The sequence below is a fragment of the Emys orbicularis genome, chromosome 21 (assembly GCF_028017835.1).
Source record: "Emys orbicularis isolate rEmyOrb1 chromosome 21, rEmyOrb1.hap1, whole genome shotgun sequence".
Lineage (NCBI taxonomy): Eukaryota > Metazoa > Chordata > Testudines > Emydidae > Emys > Emys orbicularis.
Window position 1 is genome coordinate 2,411,789 of NC_088703.1, and position 16,543 is coordinate 2,428,331.

General features: G+C 60.2%; 1 protein-coding gene across 2 annotated transcripts in view; it reads left to right on the forward strand.

The window, feature by feature from the left end:
* The window catches only part of RYR1 (ryanodine receptor 1), a 108,982-nt gene that overhangs the window by 75,487 nt on the left and 16,952 nt on the right, over positions 1 to 16,543 (forward strand). For both annotated transcript variants that reach the window (XM_065420771.1, XM_065420772.1), the window contains 16 exons: positions 540 to 710; positions 1,181 to 1,240; positions 1,861 to 1,998; positions 2,273 to 2,385; positions 2,988 to 3,084; positions 3,496 to 3,602; positions 3,976 to 4,027; positions 5,419 to 5,490; positions 5,567 to 5,666; positions 5,784 to 5,863; positions 6,581 to 6,657; positions 7,099 to 7,172; positions 8,440 to 8,457; positions 14,902 to 14,982; positions 15,590 to 15,678; positions 15,922 to 16,050. In XM_065420771.1, the coding sequence (XP_065276843.1) occupies positions 540 to 710; positions 1,181 to 1,240; positions 1,861 to 1,998; positions 2,273 to 2,385; positions 2,988 to 3,084; positions 3,496 to 3,602; positions 3,976 to 4,027; positions 5,419 to 5,490; positions 5,567 to 5,666; positions 5,784 to 5,863; positions 6,581 to 6,657; positions 7,099 to 7,172; positions 8,440 to 8,457; positions 14,902 to 14,982; positions 15,590 to 15,678; positions 15,922 to 16,050 (1,458 nt within the window). The remainder of the gene's footprint in view (positions 1 to 539; positions 711 to 1,180; positions 1,241 to 1,860; positions 1,999 to 2,272; positions 2,386 to 2,987; positions 3,085 to 3,495; positions 3,603 to 3,975; positions 4,028 to 5,418; positions 5,491 to 5,566; positions 5,667 to 5,783; positions 5,864 to 6,580; positions 6,658 to 7,098; positions 7,173 to 8,439; positions 8,458 to 14,901; positions 14,983 to 15,589; positions 15,679 to 15,921; positions 16,051 to 16,543) is intronic.

The following is a 16,543-nucleotide window of genomic DNA, read 5'->3' on the forward strand; positions in this document are numbered from 1 at the left end:
CCGGTCAGTTCCCTCGGACCCTGTGTTTCCATTGCCCCCCGCTGAGGTGACCCTGGGCTCCCGCGGCCCGAGCTCACTGGCCGTTCCCAGCACTGTGCTTCCCACTGTACCAGAGTGGGGGGTGACACGGCCCTCCCCTCACGCAGCGGGGCTGGGCCGGGCGGCCGGTTCAGAACTGGAGATTCCTGAATTGTCAGCGTCCGTGACTGAGCGATCGTGTCCCTTGGCGGGGGGCGTCCACCCCGGCTGAGCTATCCTAGTCCTTGAGCGTGCCCAGCCATCTTTGCCCTTTCACCCTTTTCAAGTGGCCCTGCTCCTCCCCTCCCCCCATGGAGGTGGGAAGCCCCGCCCCTTGTGGGAAGCCCCACCCCTCCAGCTTGGTGGGGGTGGGGCTAGCCAGGTACCCCTCTCAGGGCGGGAGGGGCGCTGCTGTGGCCGGACGCTTCTGCCTTGGCATGTTGGCTGGAGGCAGAGGACCGGGGGGTGGGGGGGGTCACTGCCGGGGGCCCGCCCTGACACACACACCCCGTACCCCCCAGGCGGGCAGCTCAGAGCAGGAGCGGACCAAGAAGAAGCGGCGGGGGGATCGTTACTCCGTGCAGACCTCGCTCATTGTGGCCACGCTGAAGAAGATGCTGCCCATCGGCCTCAACATGTGCTCGCCCACCGACCAGGAGCTCATCACCCTGGCCAAGGGCCGCTACGCCCTGGTGAGCCGGGGGAGGAGCCTGGGAGAGTGGGGGGGGAGCCAGGGAGAGCAGGGGCGGAGCCAGGGAGAGCAGAGGACGAGCTGGGTGAGCAGGGGGTGGAGCCAGGGAGAGTGGGGGAGGAGCAGGGGCGGAGCAAGGGAAAGCAGGGGGAGGGGCCTGGGAGAGCCAAGGGGAGCAGGGGGAGGAGCCAGGGAGAGTGGGGGAGGAGCTGGGTGAGCAGGGGCGGAGCCAGGGAGAGCAGAGGAGGAGCTGGGTGAGCAGGGGGCGGAGCCAGGGAGAGTGGGGGAGGAGCCGGGGTGAGCAGGGGGAGGAGCCAGCGGTGGAACCAGGTGGGGCTATTGCCCTTGGGGGTGCAGTGAGTTGGGGGTGTTTCGGGGGGGGGAGCTGGGCCGGAGGGGTGGCGATGAGCTGCTGGGGGGGGAGCGGCTTCTCACCCTGGATGATGAACTCTGCACCCCCCACCCCCACAGAAAGACACCGACGAGGAGGTGCGGGATGTTCTCAACAACAACCTGCACCTGCAGGGCAAGGTGAGTGTCCCCCCCAGGCCGGCACCCCCTTCCCCCCCCGGGCAGCACGGGCCAGCCCCCATTTCCCCTCCCCCAACTGCCACGGGCCAGCCCCCATTTCCCCTCCCCCGGGCAGCACGGGCCAGCCCCCATTTCCCCTCCCCCGGTGCCACAGGCCAGCCCCCATTTCCCCTCCCCCGGTGCCACAGGCCAGCCCCCATTTCCCCTCCCCTGGCTGCCACGGACCGGCCCCCCCTTTTCCTCTCTGGTGCCATGGGCTGGCCCCACCTTCTCCCCCCTCTGGGTGCCACAGGCCAGCCTCTCCTTCTCCCCTGGGTGCCATGGGCCAGTCCCCCTTTCTCAGCCCCCCTGGGCACCATGGGCGGGTCCCCCTTTCTCAGCCCCGCCGGGCGCCATGGGCCGGTCCCCCTTTCGCAGCCCCCCGGGGCGCTATGGGCCGGTCCCCCTTTCTCAGCCCCGCTGGGCGCCATGGGCCGGTCCCCCTTTCTCAGCCCCCCCGGGCGCCATGCCCTAGCCCAGGACACCCAGGCTCTGGCCTGCCCCCCCCTTGCCCCATGGACCGATTTACGTCCCCCCCCCCTGCCCCGAGGCGCCGTGTCTGACAGCCCCTCCCCCGGCAGTGCGAGAACCCCGCCTCCATGCGCTGGCAGCTGGCCCTGTACCGCGAGATGTCGGGCAAGGCCGAGGACGCCAACCGGCCCGAGAAGATCGTGCGACGGGTGCAGGAGGTGTCGGCTGTGCTCTTCCACCTGGAGCAGGTGAGGGGTTGCAGGGTGGGGGGCATAGCGTGGGGGAGGGGCTATGGGGAGGGGAAGGGGCTGCAGGGCAGGGGGCATAGTGCAGGGGAGGGGCTGTGGGGCGGGGGAGGGGCTGTGGGGCGAGGCGGGATAGTGCAGGGAAGGGACTGTGGGGCGGGGGAGGGGCTGTGGGGCAGGGGGCATAGCGTGGGGGAGGGGTTGCAGGACAGGGGGCATAGCGCGGGGGAGGGGCTGTGCTGTGTGCCCCCCGGCTCTAACCCCCCCGGCCCCGCAGACCGAGCACCCCTACAAGTCGAAGAAGGCCGTGTGGCACAAGCTGCTGTCCAAGCAGCGCCGTCGCGCCGTGGTCGCCTGCTTCCGCATGACGCCGCTCTACAACATGCCCAGGTCAGCGCCGGATCTGCCCCGGCCGGGGGATCTGGGCCCCCCAACCTCCCCCCGGCCAAGGGATCCGGGCCTCCCAACCTCCCCCCAACCTGGGGATCTGGGCCCCCCAACCTCCCCCTGGCCAGGGGAACTGGGTCCCCCAACCTTCCCCCGACCAGGGGTTCTGGGCCCCCCAACCTGGGGATCTGGGCCCCCCCTACCTTCCCCCCCGGCCAGGGGATCTGGGCCCCGCAACCTACCCCCGACATGGGGATCCACACACCCCAACTTCCCCCAGCGAGGGGATCCGGGCCCCCCAACTTTTCCCTGCTGGAGGACCCATGCCCCCGGCCTTGTGACCCATGCCCCCCACTCTCCCATTGTATGGGATCCAGCTCCCTGTACAACCCACCCCCCCGATCCACAGTGTCCCCCACCCTGCAGGATCCGTGCCCTCCGTGGAACGGGGGTGCAATCTCAGCTCTGCCAGGCCCTTTGCAGCCCCCCCGGCTCTGGGTTCCAGGCGGGACGCTGGCTGCTCAGTGGGTGCGGCCGGGGGGTGAGTCTGGGTCAATCCCTGCCCCCCAACCCCTGCCAGGCCTCTGATCTGCCCCTTCCCCCAGGCACCGGGCCTGTAACATGTTCCTGGAGAGCTACAAGCTGGCCTGGATCGTCACGGAGGAGCACGCCTTCGAGGACAGGATGATCGACGACCTGGCCGTGAGCTGGGGGGGGTCGGGGACTCGGGGGAGGTCTGAGCTTTCCACATCCCACAGCCAGGACGCCTGGGTCCTGTCCCTGCCCGGGTCCCAGGACACCTGGGTCCCGTCCCTGCCCGGGTCCCATCCACACCCAGGCACCGGGCTCCATTCCCTCCTGCTCCCTGCTCTCTCGCCATCGTCCCGGAGGCTTGGGGGCAGCAGGACATCAGCGGTGGGGGGCTGTGGGGGAGGAAGTGACGGAGGAAAGGCTGGAAGTGGGGCAGGGGCAGGCTTCTGGGCCCATGGGCTGGGTGTGGGAAAAGCCGGGCGCACCAGGCTCTCTCTGGTGGGGACGCGGGGGGGCCCCAGCTCTGCCGGGCTGGGTGGGTTCACAGCTGCTGACTCTCCGCTGTCCTGCTGGGGGGAGTAGAAACCGGGCGAGGAGGAGGAGGAGGAGGAAGAGCAGATGGAGAAGAATCCCGACCCCCTGCACCAGCTCATCCTGCACTTCAGCCGCACGGCGCTGACGGAGAAGAGGTGGGTGCCGGGGGCGGGGGCAGCGTCCACATCTAGCCACTCAGCCTGGGGAGTGAATCGCCTGCTGGGCCCCAGAGCGGGTGGGGGGGCTGGGAGCCAGGACTCCTGGGTTCTATCCCATGTTCTGGGAGGGGAGTGGGGTCTAGTGGTTAGAGCAGGGGGGGCTGGGAGCCAGGACTCCTGGGTTCTATCCCATGTTCTGGGAAGGGAGTGGGGTCTAGTGGTTAGAGCAGGGGGGGCTGGGAGCCAGGACTCCTGGGTTCTATCCCCGGCTCTGGGAGGGGGTGTCCAGGCTCTGTTGTAGAACTGTTCAGCTGGCCTCTCTGGAGCGTGTGGTCTTGGATCTGACTCTGGCCCGTGTGCTGCCTTTCAGCAAACTGGACGAGGACTATCTGTACATGGCCTACGCCGACATCATGGCGAAGGTGAGTGACCCCAAGTCCACACCAGGTTCTCTCAGCACGTCTCACCCCCCGGCCCCTCCCAGCGCACGTCCCACCCAGCGCCCCCTTTCCTTCCCAGTGTGTCCCCCCATTTCCCCTCCCCATCATTTACCGAGGTTGGTTTGAGCATTCTCAGGAGAGCCCATCGCACTTGTGAGCAAAGCCGGATTCGAACCCGGCTCTCTGGGTATTCAAGCAGCAGAGGATTTGAATCCTTCCCTCCCTGGACTCTCCCCTCACACCAGCTTTGCAGTAAGGGGCACTTTACCCTTCCCCCACACCTTCACGAACGTCTGCTCCTGCTACTCTGGAGTGGCCGGAGGAAAACCCCCAGGTCACAGCCCTGTGGGCAGTAGTAACAGTATAGTAACTTGAGAATAATGGCAAAATATCTTTGGAGTAGCAATGGCATAGCAGCTGTATAATATTTTTGGAATAACTGTGTGGTATCTTTGGAGCAGCGATGTAGCAACAGTGTAGTAGCTTTGGGGTAACTAGGTAGTGTCGCTTTGTAATACTGTAGTATCTCTGTAGCAATGATGGAGTAACAGCTTCGTATCTCTGGAGTAGTAGCATGTGTCTTTGGAGTACATAGTACTAATGTAGTGTTGCTGGAGTAACAAAGTACTAACAATTGTAGGCTAGGTCTACACTGCAGCGGGGGTCCGACCTAAGATACGCAACTTCAGCTACGTGAATACCGTAGCTGAAGTTGCGTATTTTAGGTCGGCTTACCTAGTGGTGAGGACGCGGGAAAGTCGACCGCTGCCGCGCTGCCGCCGACTCCGCTGCCGCCTCCTGCCGAGGTGGATTTCCGGAGTCGACGGCAGAGCGATCAGGGATCGATTTTACCGCGTCTTCACTAGACGCGGTAAGTCGATCCCCGAAAAACCGATTGCTACCCGCCGGATCGGCGGGTAGTGAAGACAAAGCCATAGTGTTTCTGGAGTAACGGTGTCATATCCCTGGAGTAACAACAGAGTAACAGCATACTGTCTCTGAAGTAACAATGTGCTAATGGCACAGTATCTCTGGAGTAACATTATAATGTCTCTGGAGTAATGATGTACTAACTTTGTAGTATCTCTGGAGTAGTGGTGTAGTATATCTGGAATAACAATGTACTGACAGTTTGGTATCTCCAGAGTAATGGTATAGTATCTTCGGAGTAATAATGTAGTATCTTCCAAATAACGGTGTTGTGTCTAGAGTAACAGTGTACTGACAGTGTGGTATCTCCAGAGTGACGACATAGTATCTCCAGAGTACCGGTGTAGTATCACTGGAGTAATGGCATAGTATCTGGATTGGAGGGGGGGAGGGTGGTATTTGGCTCCCACGCACCCCTCACTCTGGCTTCCTCTCACTTCCAGAGCTGTCACATTGAAGAAGGTGAAGAGGAAGGTGGCGAGAAAGACGAGGAGGAGGCCGAAGGCTCATTTGAGGTAGGTGATCCCCTCCCTACCTCTGGTCCTGGCTCCAGCCCCTGCCTATGCTGACCCTTGTGTCTCCACCCCGCAGGAGAAGGAGATGGAGAAGCAGAAGCTGCTCTACCAGCAGTCACGGCTGCACAACCGCGGGGCGGCCGAGATGGTGCTGCAGATGATCAGCGCCTGCAAAGGTGAGATTGGACTCTCTCCTGGGGAGGGACAGCGGGGCGGCTTGACGGGGGGCTGGCAGGTTGGGGGGGTGAGCCATATGCCAGGCTGGTAACCAGCGTTGCCTTGGTTGTCGGCAGGGGAGCCAGGCGCCATGGTGTCCTCCACCCTCAAGCTGGGCATTTCCATCCTGAACGGAGGCAACGTGGAAGTGCAGCAGGTACGGCTGGGCCGGCGTCGCTCCCAGGGCCAGGTCCCCAGCACTTCGCTCAGTCCTTACGCAGGCCAAGCTTCCGCTGAGCCTCGGAGTAAAGGCTGACTCACGGCCGAGGAGCTCGGCACCTGCTGAGTAACCAGCCAGTCATGTCCAAGTAACACGTCAGTAACCACTGAGTAACAGGTGAAGGAGTGTGGGGTAAAGAGGGCTTATGCCCTGAGTAACAAGGGGAGTATGCAGTGAGTAACGGCTCAGTAATAAGTGAATGTGCACTGAGTAATGATGGAGAACATGCTGTGTAATGGCTGAGTAACAATGGAGTAAGTGCTGAGTAACTAATGGGTACACACGGAGTAATGAGGGAGGATGTGCTGAGTACAGCTGAGTAGCTAACAGGCATGCAGAGTAACAAGGGAGGACGGGCTGAGTAACGAGGGAGGACAGGCTGAGTAACGGGCTGAGTAATGAGGGAGGACAGGCTGAGTAACGGGCTGAGTAACAGGCTGAGTAATGAGGGAGGACAGGCTGAGTAACGGGCTGAGTAATGAGGGAGGACAGGTTGAGTAATGGGCTGAGTAACGGGCTGAGTAATGAGGGAGGACAGGCTGAGTAACGAGGGAGCACAGGCTGAGTAACAGGCTGAGTAACTAACGGGTATGCCGAGTAACGAGGGAGTAGTTGTTGAGTAGCCACTCAGGGCCGCTGCCTTTGTCCCCGCAGAAAATGCTGGATTACCTGAAGGAGAAGCGGGAGGTGGGTTTCTTCCAGAGCGTGCAGGCCCTGATGCAGACCTGCAGGTGAGCGGGACCGTCCATCGTGTGTCCCCGTCTGTCCGTCTGTCCCGGCCTGCGTCCCTTCCTCCTGCCCCGCAGGCCGAGCTGGTCTCTGCCGGCCTCCTTTTCCTCCCTGCATCCGGCCCGTCTCCATCTCTCCTTTTACCCCCTTTTGGTGCCAGCTGTTCCCCCTCCCTGCCCTGTTCCCACGGGGAGCCAGCCGTTGGGGGGACCCCCAGGGGAATCGATCCCCTTTGCCCAGAACGGCATTGCACGGCCCTGCTCCCCATCCCCCAGCGGGCCGGGGCGAGCGCCCAGCGGCCCCCTGCTCTGTACCCCCGGGGGGGGGGGGGCTGTGTTAGGCTGTGGGCCCCTCCGTCGTGGGGGGTGAAGGGTTGATGTTGATGGCAAGGTCACCCCACTCCCCTCCCCCCGGCCTCTCCTGACCCCCATTTCTCCCTGCAGCGTCCTGGACCTCAACGCCTTCGAGCGGCAGAACAAGGCCGAGGGGCTGGGCATGGTGACGGAGGAAGGAACAAGTGAGTCTGTGCTGCCCCCACCCCCGTCACCCTGGCTGCTGCCCCCAAGCCCTGCAGATCTCTGCCCCCCCATTCCTCACCGGCCCAGGCCCCCCCACATCTCAGCCCCAGACCCTGCAGATCTCTGCCCCCCATCCCTCCCCGGCCCAGCCCCCCCCCACATCTCAGCCCCAAGCCCTGCAGATCTCTGCCCCCCATCCCTCCCCGGCCCAGGCCCCCTCCCACATCTCAGCCCCAGACCCTGCAGATCTCTGCCCCCCAGCCCAGGCCCCCCCACATCTCAGCCCCAGACCCTGCAGATCTCTGCCCCCCATCCCTCCCTGGCCCAGCCCCCCCCCACATCTCAGCCCCAGACCTTGCAGATCTCTACCCCCCATCCCTCCCTGGCCCAGGCCCCCCCACATCTCAGCCCCAGACCCTGCAGATCTCTGCCCCCCATCCCTCCCCGGCCCAGATCCCCCCCACATCTCAGCCCCAGCCCCCCCCCGCACCCTCTTGGCCAGGGGTGCTGGGGGTGGTGGGGTAGGGTCACAGCCAGTGAGTGATGGCCTCGGGGGACCTCAGGCCCCAATCCCAGCAGCCCCTGGGGCGGGGTCACTCACGCTAACGAGGCGCCTAGCGGCCAGTGGCTGCTGGAGCCTCTAAGCTAACGGGCCTGACTCTGAGCCGGGGCGTTTGGATCCGCAGGTCCCGGGTTCGATCCCCTCTCGGGGCGGGCGGCGGGGGCTGGGAGGGCAGGCTCTGCGGGCACCACCCAGCAAAGGGGGACATCTAGGGCAGGTTATGGGGGGCACAGTGAGATGAGTCGGGGCCGCCCTGCCCCCAGGGAAGTCCTGAGGGGGAGCTGATCCTGCAATGGCTGCTGGGAAGGGCTGGATCAGCCGCTCTCATGGGGCTGGGCCCATCTAGCCCGGCCTCCCGTCTCCACTGGGGGAACCCTGCGGCTAGAGCTGATGGGGCACCAGGGCCCCCTCCCCCTCCTTCCGCCGCGGCCCCTCCCTGCCCTCGGTTTGTGTTCACAGCTGCCGTGTGGTTGCAGGCTCCCCCCCAGAGTGAGGCGCTGCTATTAATCCGGATTGTAATAACGCCCCTCCCCCCCGTCCCGCCTGGGGCGGCTCCGACTCCACATTAATGGCGTTAATCTGGTTTTAATCATCTCCTTTTCCTTTGTGCTGTGACGTGTTGCGCTCACCTCCTCTCTCCTCCCCTTCTCTTCCTCTTTCCCTCCCTCCCCGCTCCCCCCATCCCCCCTCACCGGCACCCCCAGTCATCCGTCGGGAAAATGGTAAATAACCCACAGCTGTGGTGGTTTCTTTTTCCGGGCATTTTCTTGGTCTGTTTTCTAACCCGGCGGGCTTGTCCCGATGCCAATGGCTGATCAGAACCCCCTGCCCCCCCACATGGGCCCTGCCCATCCGTCGCGGGGTGGGGAGTCGCCAGCAGGCGTGTTGGGGCCGGCGGGGGAGGGGCAGCTCTGTCTTTCTTATCATAGGGTTGCTAGTGAGCGCCGGCCTGCCTGTGCTGATGTGTTTATTGGAGGGAGCTGAGGCTGGCCTCGTTGGTTTGTTATCATAGGGTTGCTGGGCTGGGGGAGGAAGCACGAGCTAAGCATGCCGGTTTGTTATTCTAGGGTCTCTCAAGCACGGAGCAGTGCTCACGGGTTGTTGTGTTGCACGTGGGTGCGAGGCTGCTGTATTACCGCACGTACGCTCGGGGTTACTTGGCCGCACATGCTCACTTGTTATCATTGAGGGGGCCTGTGCGCTGCCGGGTTGTGTACGTCGGCCTGTTATGGTAGGGTTGCCCCTTGCCAAGTCTCTGTTGCTCTCAGTCTGAGAGAGCAGCAGGAAACGCCGATTTCAATCAGTGCTGTGAATCAGGTTTTACACTTGTACTTTTTAGTTATTTCCCTGCCGAGGGCTTGATTCCCGTCAGCCTTTCACAGCATTCAGGACTTCTTCTGCCGGTTAGGACAATACCCCCCAGCTACAGGCGTTAGTTGACAATTCATGCGGCTTAACTTGCCCGGAGTCAGAGTCTGCCATTCTACGGTTGTGATTTTTTCAGAGAAGGGCGAACGGTGCCTTTCTCGTTTGCTAGACGACGACTCCGTTTCTACAGGTGATTTGAGTCAAGCTCCGTTTGGGTGGAAATGTTCAACTCAGTGACAATTGCACAAAACCAGCGTTTGAATGAAAGCAAACGGGCTGGAAACATTAAAAATTAAAAAGTTTATCGGGCGGCGTTTTGCAGTGAAAACTAGCTGATCTATTCAGCAAAGGAAGTGTCTGTGGCTAGTGAAATGTAGTGGCCGTTTCTGGTTACTATGGCCTTCAGGATTGTAGAACTAGTAGATCTCGTCCTCTCCGAGACTGGGGAAGGAAACAGTCTCCCAGTCGGTCACTGAACTTTGGGTGGCCTGGCCAATTAATTGAACTAGTTGGATAAACTGAAAAGGCTAAAATATTCTCTCTGCCCTGCCTGAAGCCGGCTTAGCCCATCGGCAAACTCCGGCTCCTGGGGCTCATCCGGGGACTTGCACCACTTCAGTGCTGCGACTTGCTGGGAAATTCGGCAGCAAATATGGACGGGCTGAATCTTCTTTTCTGTATTTGGGTTAAAATGTTTTAACGGTTTATAAATTTAGGTTGTGATGTTGATTATCAGTTTCCAATTTAATTTTAAATAGGTTTATTGTTAAAAAATAAACCTCTATTTAATTTAAATTTTTAAAAAATCTGATTTAAATTTTAAAATACCCTTTCATTTTTATTTTTTTTAACAATCAAGGTTATCCACTCTGTTGCACATGCTGGTTTTTTATGGTGGGCAGACCCAGCAGGGGGCACTTGTTTGTTATGGTAGGGTCTCCCTGTGGGGGGGGGCTGGTTTGTTGTGGTGGGCAGACGCAGCTGGAGAAGCTGGTTTGTTATGGTAGGGTCTCCCTGGAGGGGTCGGGGGGGCTGCATTGTTTATGGTGGGCAGACCCAGCCGGGGATGCTGGTTTGTTATGGTAGGGTCTCCCGGGGGGGGAGGGGGGCTGGTTTGTTATGGTGGGCAGACCCAGCCGGGGAGGCTGGTTTGTTATGGTAGGGTCTCCCGGGGAGGCTGGTTTGTTATGGTGGGCAGACCCAGCCGGGGAGCTACGGTGACCGCTGTCCCGTGCCGTCTCCCCCCTCCCTGGGGTGTGTCAGGCTCGGGGGTTCTGATCAGCCTTGCGGGGGAGGGGGAGAGTGTTTCCGTGGCTCCACGTGGCATGTCCTGCAGCTTAGGCCCCGCCCCCAGCGTGCCCCCGGCAGCCTGGAACTGGTGCCTGCCGGGCGCGGCCTCTCCCGATCTGCACTGAGTACTAACCGCACCCCTTGCCCCCGCACCCCGTGCTGGAACCAGGGCGCTCCGGTGCCCTCACCATGAGCCACGTTCCCTGCTCTCCTCAGGGACTCGCCCGCCCCGTCTGATACCCGTCACAGACCCCTCCTCCTCCCCCAGCCCTCTCCGGTCTCTTGGGGTTACGGGCGTGGGCAGGGCTGAGCGACCCTCTTGTTGACCAGATTCCAGCCAGCTCGACAACAGACTGTATCCCTGGGTAGGCACAACATGGCGTCTTTGTGTTACCAATGTGGCGTCTTTGTAGCCTCTGAACTGGAGAGGAGCAGTGTGCCGTCTCTGTAGTAACACTGGTGTCTTTCTTCTTCGGGTGCTTGTTCATGTCCAATGCAATCAGGTGTGCGCGACAGCCGGAAGATTTCCCCCCTAGCAGTGTCCGTAGGGTCGGCCTGGGCGCCCCCGGGAGTCGCGCCTTCATGGCGCCCAATATGGGACCCTGCCGACCCGCCGCCCGCTCAGTTCCTTCTTACTGCCGGCTTTGCAGTATCTATCCTAGTGTACAGCGTTAGCCCAGTAGTTATAGTTAGTGTAGATTTCTTAGAAGTTTCCTTTGCGGGGTCTTCCCCCGGCGTCTTCCCCCGGCACCGGCGTATGCCTCGGTCCCCGGGTTTCTGCCAAGACGCGACCTGCAGTCATAGTGCCTTAAGTGTCTGGGCAAAGGGCATCTCCGAGACCACTGCAAGATCTGTAAAGGGTTTTGCCCAAGGACCCTAAAGGACAGAGAGCAGCGCCTCCGGGCATTACTTATGGAGGTGGCTTTTCAGCCCCCATTGGAGCCCGCCGTGCCTGACGCAGCCCTGAGCGCCGCGTCCTTGGTGCGCAGTGCACCGGTGCTGTCGCTGCGCGAACCGGTGCCGAGGAAGGACTCAGTCAGAGACCCTCGGCGCCGCCACGGCTCCGCCCACGGGCCGTCATCGGTGAGGCCGTTCTTCCCAGCCGTCTCCAGCACCCGAAGCTTGAGTTGTTGCACCTCACGGCGTGCAAGCTCCACGGCTGAACCCGTAAGGACCACGGTGCCGCTCAGGCCTCACCCGGCTTTTCTCCCGAAAGTCGTCTCCCATTTTCACATCAACCAGGACATCTTCCTCCCGGTGTTCTATCCTAAGCCGCACTGGAGCAGCAGGGAGCAGAGGCTTCACTCGTTGGACGTCCCGCAGAGTGTTCGCCTTCTACATCGAGAGAACAAAGCCGTTCCGAAAGTCCATTCAACTGTTCGTGGCTGTGGCGGACAGAATGAAAGGTCTTCCTGTCTCCTCTCAGCGGATTTCATCGTGGATCATGTCGTGCATACGTGAGTGCTACAACCTGCTCCTTCGATCACTGTGCACTCCACCACACTTTCACCACGCACTATGCGATCACCCAGCAGGCCCAAGACGACGCAGCCTTTGGTAGAGCGGTGCTCCAATCAGAGGACAACTAAACTTGGGCTTGTGCGTCACCTGATTGGAATGGACAGGAACAAGCACTCGAAGAAGAAAAAACAGTTACTCAGCTTCTCGTAACTGTTGTTCTTCGAGATGTGTTGTTCATATCCAGTCCAATACCCACCCTCCAACCCCTCTGTCGGGGTAGCCGGCAAGAAGGAACTGAGGGGGTGGTGGGTCAGCAGGGTCCCATATTGGGTGCCAGAAAGGCTTGATTCCAGGGGGCACCCATGCCGACCCTACGGACGCTGCTAGGGGGAAAATCTTCCGGCTGGCGTGCACACACCTGATTGCAATGGACATGAACAACACATCTTGAAGAACAACAGTTACAAGAAGGCGAGTAACCGTTCCTTGTAGCAGCACCATAGTAGTGATGTATCCTCATAGAAACTTTGTGGTCGCTTTCTAGTAAAGCTGTGGCGTCTTTGGGGTGTCAATGAGATCGAATGTTCACAATATTGTGGTGTCTTTCTAGAAATTATATGGCGTCTCTGTAATATCTTTGTAGTAACAATGTGGTGTCCTGTAGTAACAATGCAGTAGTATCTTCATAGAACCTTCATGGTAGTTTTGTAATAGCTATATGGTGCTTTTGTAGTCTGTTTGGAGTATCAGTGTGGTGTCCTTGGAGTAACAATGCAAAAGTATTTTCATAGTATCTTTGTAGTAGTATCTTCAGAGCATCTGTGTAGTAACAATATAGTAACAACCCTTGCTGCATCTCTGTACTAATATTGTAATAGTAACTTTGTAGTATCTTTCTGTTAACAGTGGGGTTGTGGCTTTGTAGTATCTGTGTGGTCACAGTGTGGTAGTATCTGGGTAGTAACAATGTAGTTTTTTTGCACTGTCTCTGTTCTAATATTGTGGTAGTAACTGTGTGGTAACCATGTGCAAGTATCCGTGTAGTAACAATGTCGTAGCATCTTTGCAGTGTGTCTGTTCTAATATTGTGGTAGTATCTGTGTGGTAACAGTATGTTAGTATCTGTGTAGTAACAATGTAGTAGCATCTTTGCAGTATCTGTGTAGTAACAATGTAGTTCTCTTGCAGTGTCTCTATTGTAATATTGTGGTAGTATCTGTGTGGTAACCATATGCAAGTATCCATGTAGTAACAATGTAGTAGCATCTTTGCAATATCTCTGTTCTAATATTGTGGCAGTATCTGTGCAGTAACCATATGCAAGTATCCGTGTAGTAACAATGTAGTAGCATCTTTGCAGTAGCTGTGTGGTAACAATGTAGTAGCATCTTTACAGTATCTCTGTTCTAATATTGTGATAGTATCTGTGTAGTAACTTCAGTAAGTGGTGGTTTGGGGATTGTAACTGTCACACACACACACACACACTAGCATCTCTCTAAACAGCGCAGCAGCAGACACAATTGGGGGCAAATCTCCCTAGCTACCTAGACCTGGGTGAGACGACCTTTGGCGACCTCTTTCTGCCCCCTGCCCTGCTCCCTGCCCCCCAGCGCCATGATTCCCCAGTGATCAGGGGAGAGGAAGTGGGAGTCAGCAGTGGGGAGAATCCCAGCTGCGAAGGGGAGGAAGTGACTTCATGAACGGTGGGAAAAGGGCTGGTCATTAACGCTGCATGGGGCAATATGAACCGGTCCGGGGTCCAGACACACAGCCCCTGCCCCCAATGGGATTAACGCCCAGTGCCGCAGTATGGCTGGTGTGACTGACCCTCTGCCCTTTGCCACTAATCCTGTTAACCAGCCAGGAGTCACATCCAGCTGGGGCCAGATGTGACAGATGTTACTCAGACACCGCCCCAGTATTAATCCTGTGTTACTCTGTCTCGACTCTTACGATATTCCTGTGTTTATTCCTACATTACTCAGGCATTACTCCTACATTACTGGACTGCTCCTGCGTTATTCCAGCAGTACCCTGATTTTACTCCTAGTTACTCTAGTTACTCTGACTTTACTCTGACTTTACTCCTAGTTACCCTGACTTTACTCTGACTTTGCTCCTCGTTATCCTGATTTTGTGCCTACATTACTCAGACTTTACTCTTGCAAAACTCCCACCTGTCTCTTTGCCTGAGTTCAGATGTCAGGATTTGGCCCCGACAGAATTTTTTAAATGAATGCCACATGGCTCCCCACTAAACCAGCCAATAGCGTTAATAATGGTCCCTCTCCCCCAATACCCTCCCCTCCTCCCTCTGAATTCTCTTTATCCCCCCACCCAACTGCCCGCTGCACCGGCCAGGCAGGGACCCTGCCGGGACCAGCTCTGCTGGGACCAGGATGTCGGGGGGTGACGATATTGTTCTCCAGCTGGTAAAAAGAAACAATATCCCGCCCGCCTCATCCGCCACAGGCGACAACTCAGAGGAGCCCTGCGGGTCCCTAATGAGATGCATGCTGCCTGAACCCACTAACCTGAGCTGAATCCTGCAGGCCTTGCTCAGGCTCAACTCCCATGGGAACCAATGGGCCAATCCTGAGCTCCTTACTCGGGGGTTACTCCCTACTTACTCATGGTGGGAGATACTCACTCCTTACTCAGGGGTTACTCCCTCCTTACTTGGGGCGGGGGTTACTCCCTCCCTACTCAGGGTTTACTCCATCCTTACTCAGGGTGGAGATTACTCGCTCCTTATTCAGGGTGGGGGGTTACTCACTTCTTACTCGGGGTTTACTCCATCCTTACTCAGGGTGGTGGTTACTCCCTCTTATGACCTCAGAGTGTTGAGCCCTGAGCAAGGCCTTCCGGGTGGTGCCCCCGTGTGCTGTGTCCCAGAGTGTGGGCTGCCTGGCTGCCACTGGCCCCTCTCCCCATGCCCCCTGTGCGTGCTAACCTGGGTGGCACTGCACCCAGGCCCCCTCGCCCGGTCGCGGCTGCTAACGTTGGCCAGTTCTGTCTCTCCCCCTCCCCTTGACCCGCTCTAGGAGAGAAGGTGATGGCGGACGACGAGTTCACGCAGGATCTCTTCCGGTTCCTGCAGCTCCTGTGTGAGGGCCACAACAACGGTACGGCCGGCTGGCTCGGCTTGGGGGCCGCACGGAGCCCAGAGACCGAGGGGGAGGGCAATGGAGGGGCATGAATGGAGTGGGGGGTGTGCAGCTGGCTGGCTGGGTACTCTGTGGGTAGCGGGGCAGGAGGGTGGGTGCTGGGAGTGCCCGGGGTGGGCTCCCGGGTGGGCGCATGGACAGGTAGGGCAGGTAGATGGGGAATGGGAAGCCGGGGATGGATGAAGAGGCAGGCGGAGGGGGGGCCCTGCAGATGGGTATGTGGATGGGGGGTGGATTGTGGGTGGGTACCTGGGTCGATGGGTGCCTGGGGGGCAGAGGGCAGGTGGGTGGGCCATGGGCACTATGGGTAGGTGGGGGGGCGGGCACTGTGTGGGGGCCGTGGGCACTATGGGTAGGTGGGGGGTGGGCGCTGCGGGTGGTCAGAGGCAGAGTCCCACGCGTGACAAAGACATTGTGGGTGGGGAGCAAAGCCCCCAGCCACTGCCCGCGCGCCCCCCGGCACAGCCCCTCCTGCCTGTCCCGGCGCCCCCCGTGCCACGGTGTCTGGACAGCGCTTGGCAGCGGGTCGGTGAGGGGGCCTGACCCGGCGTCTCCCCCCCTGCAGATTTCCAGAACTACCTGCGCACGCAGACGGGGAACACGACCACCGTTAACATCATCATCTGCACCGTGGACTATCTGCTGCGACTGCAGGTCAGAACCCCCTGCCCCACCAGCTGCCCCCTGCCAGTGGGCACCGGCTCCCAGAGACCCCCCTGTGGGCACCGGCTCCCAGAGACCCCTCCCTGCCAGGCAGCCGTCCCCTGCAGCCTTCCCCCTAGCCGGCCTGTGGCACAGACTGCTCGGGGGGGGGGGGGGCGGGACTGTGCCTGCTCAGCCTGCCGGCCCTGCAGCCAATGGGGGGGGGATCAGCACTAACCCCCCTGCCCTCCCCAGGAGTCCATCAGCGATTTCTACTGGTACTACTCGGGCAAGGACATCATCGACGAGCAGGGCAAGCGCAACTTCTCCAAGGCCATGGCCGTGGCCAAGCAGGTCTTCAACAGCCTGACAGAGTACATCCAGGTACGGCCCGGGCACTGCCCCCTGGTACTGCCCCCGGTACTGCCCCCGGTACAGCCAGGTACAGCCCGGGCACTGCCCCCTGGTACTGCCCCCGGCACAGCCAGGTACGGCCCGGGCACTGCCCCCTGGTACTGCCCCCGGCACTGCCCCCGGTACAGCCAGGTACGGCCCGGGCACTGCCCCCTGGTACTGCCCCCGGCACTGCCCCCGGTACAGCCAGGTACGGCCCGGGCACTGCCCCCTGGTACTGCCCCCAGCACTGCCCCCGGTACAGCCAGGTACGGCCCGGGCACTGCCCCCTGGTACTGCCCCCGGCACTGCACCAGGTACAGCCAGGTACGGCCTGAGCACTGTCCCCTGGCGCTGCCCCCAGTACATCCAGGTACAGCCCGGGCACTGCCCCATGGTACTGCCCCCTGGTACTGCCCCCGGTACTGCCCCCGGTACAGCCAGGTACAGCCCGGGCACTGCCCCCTGGTACTGCCCCCGGCAC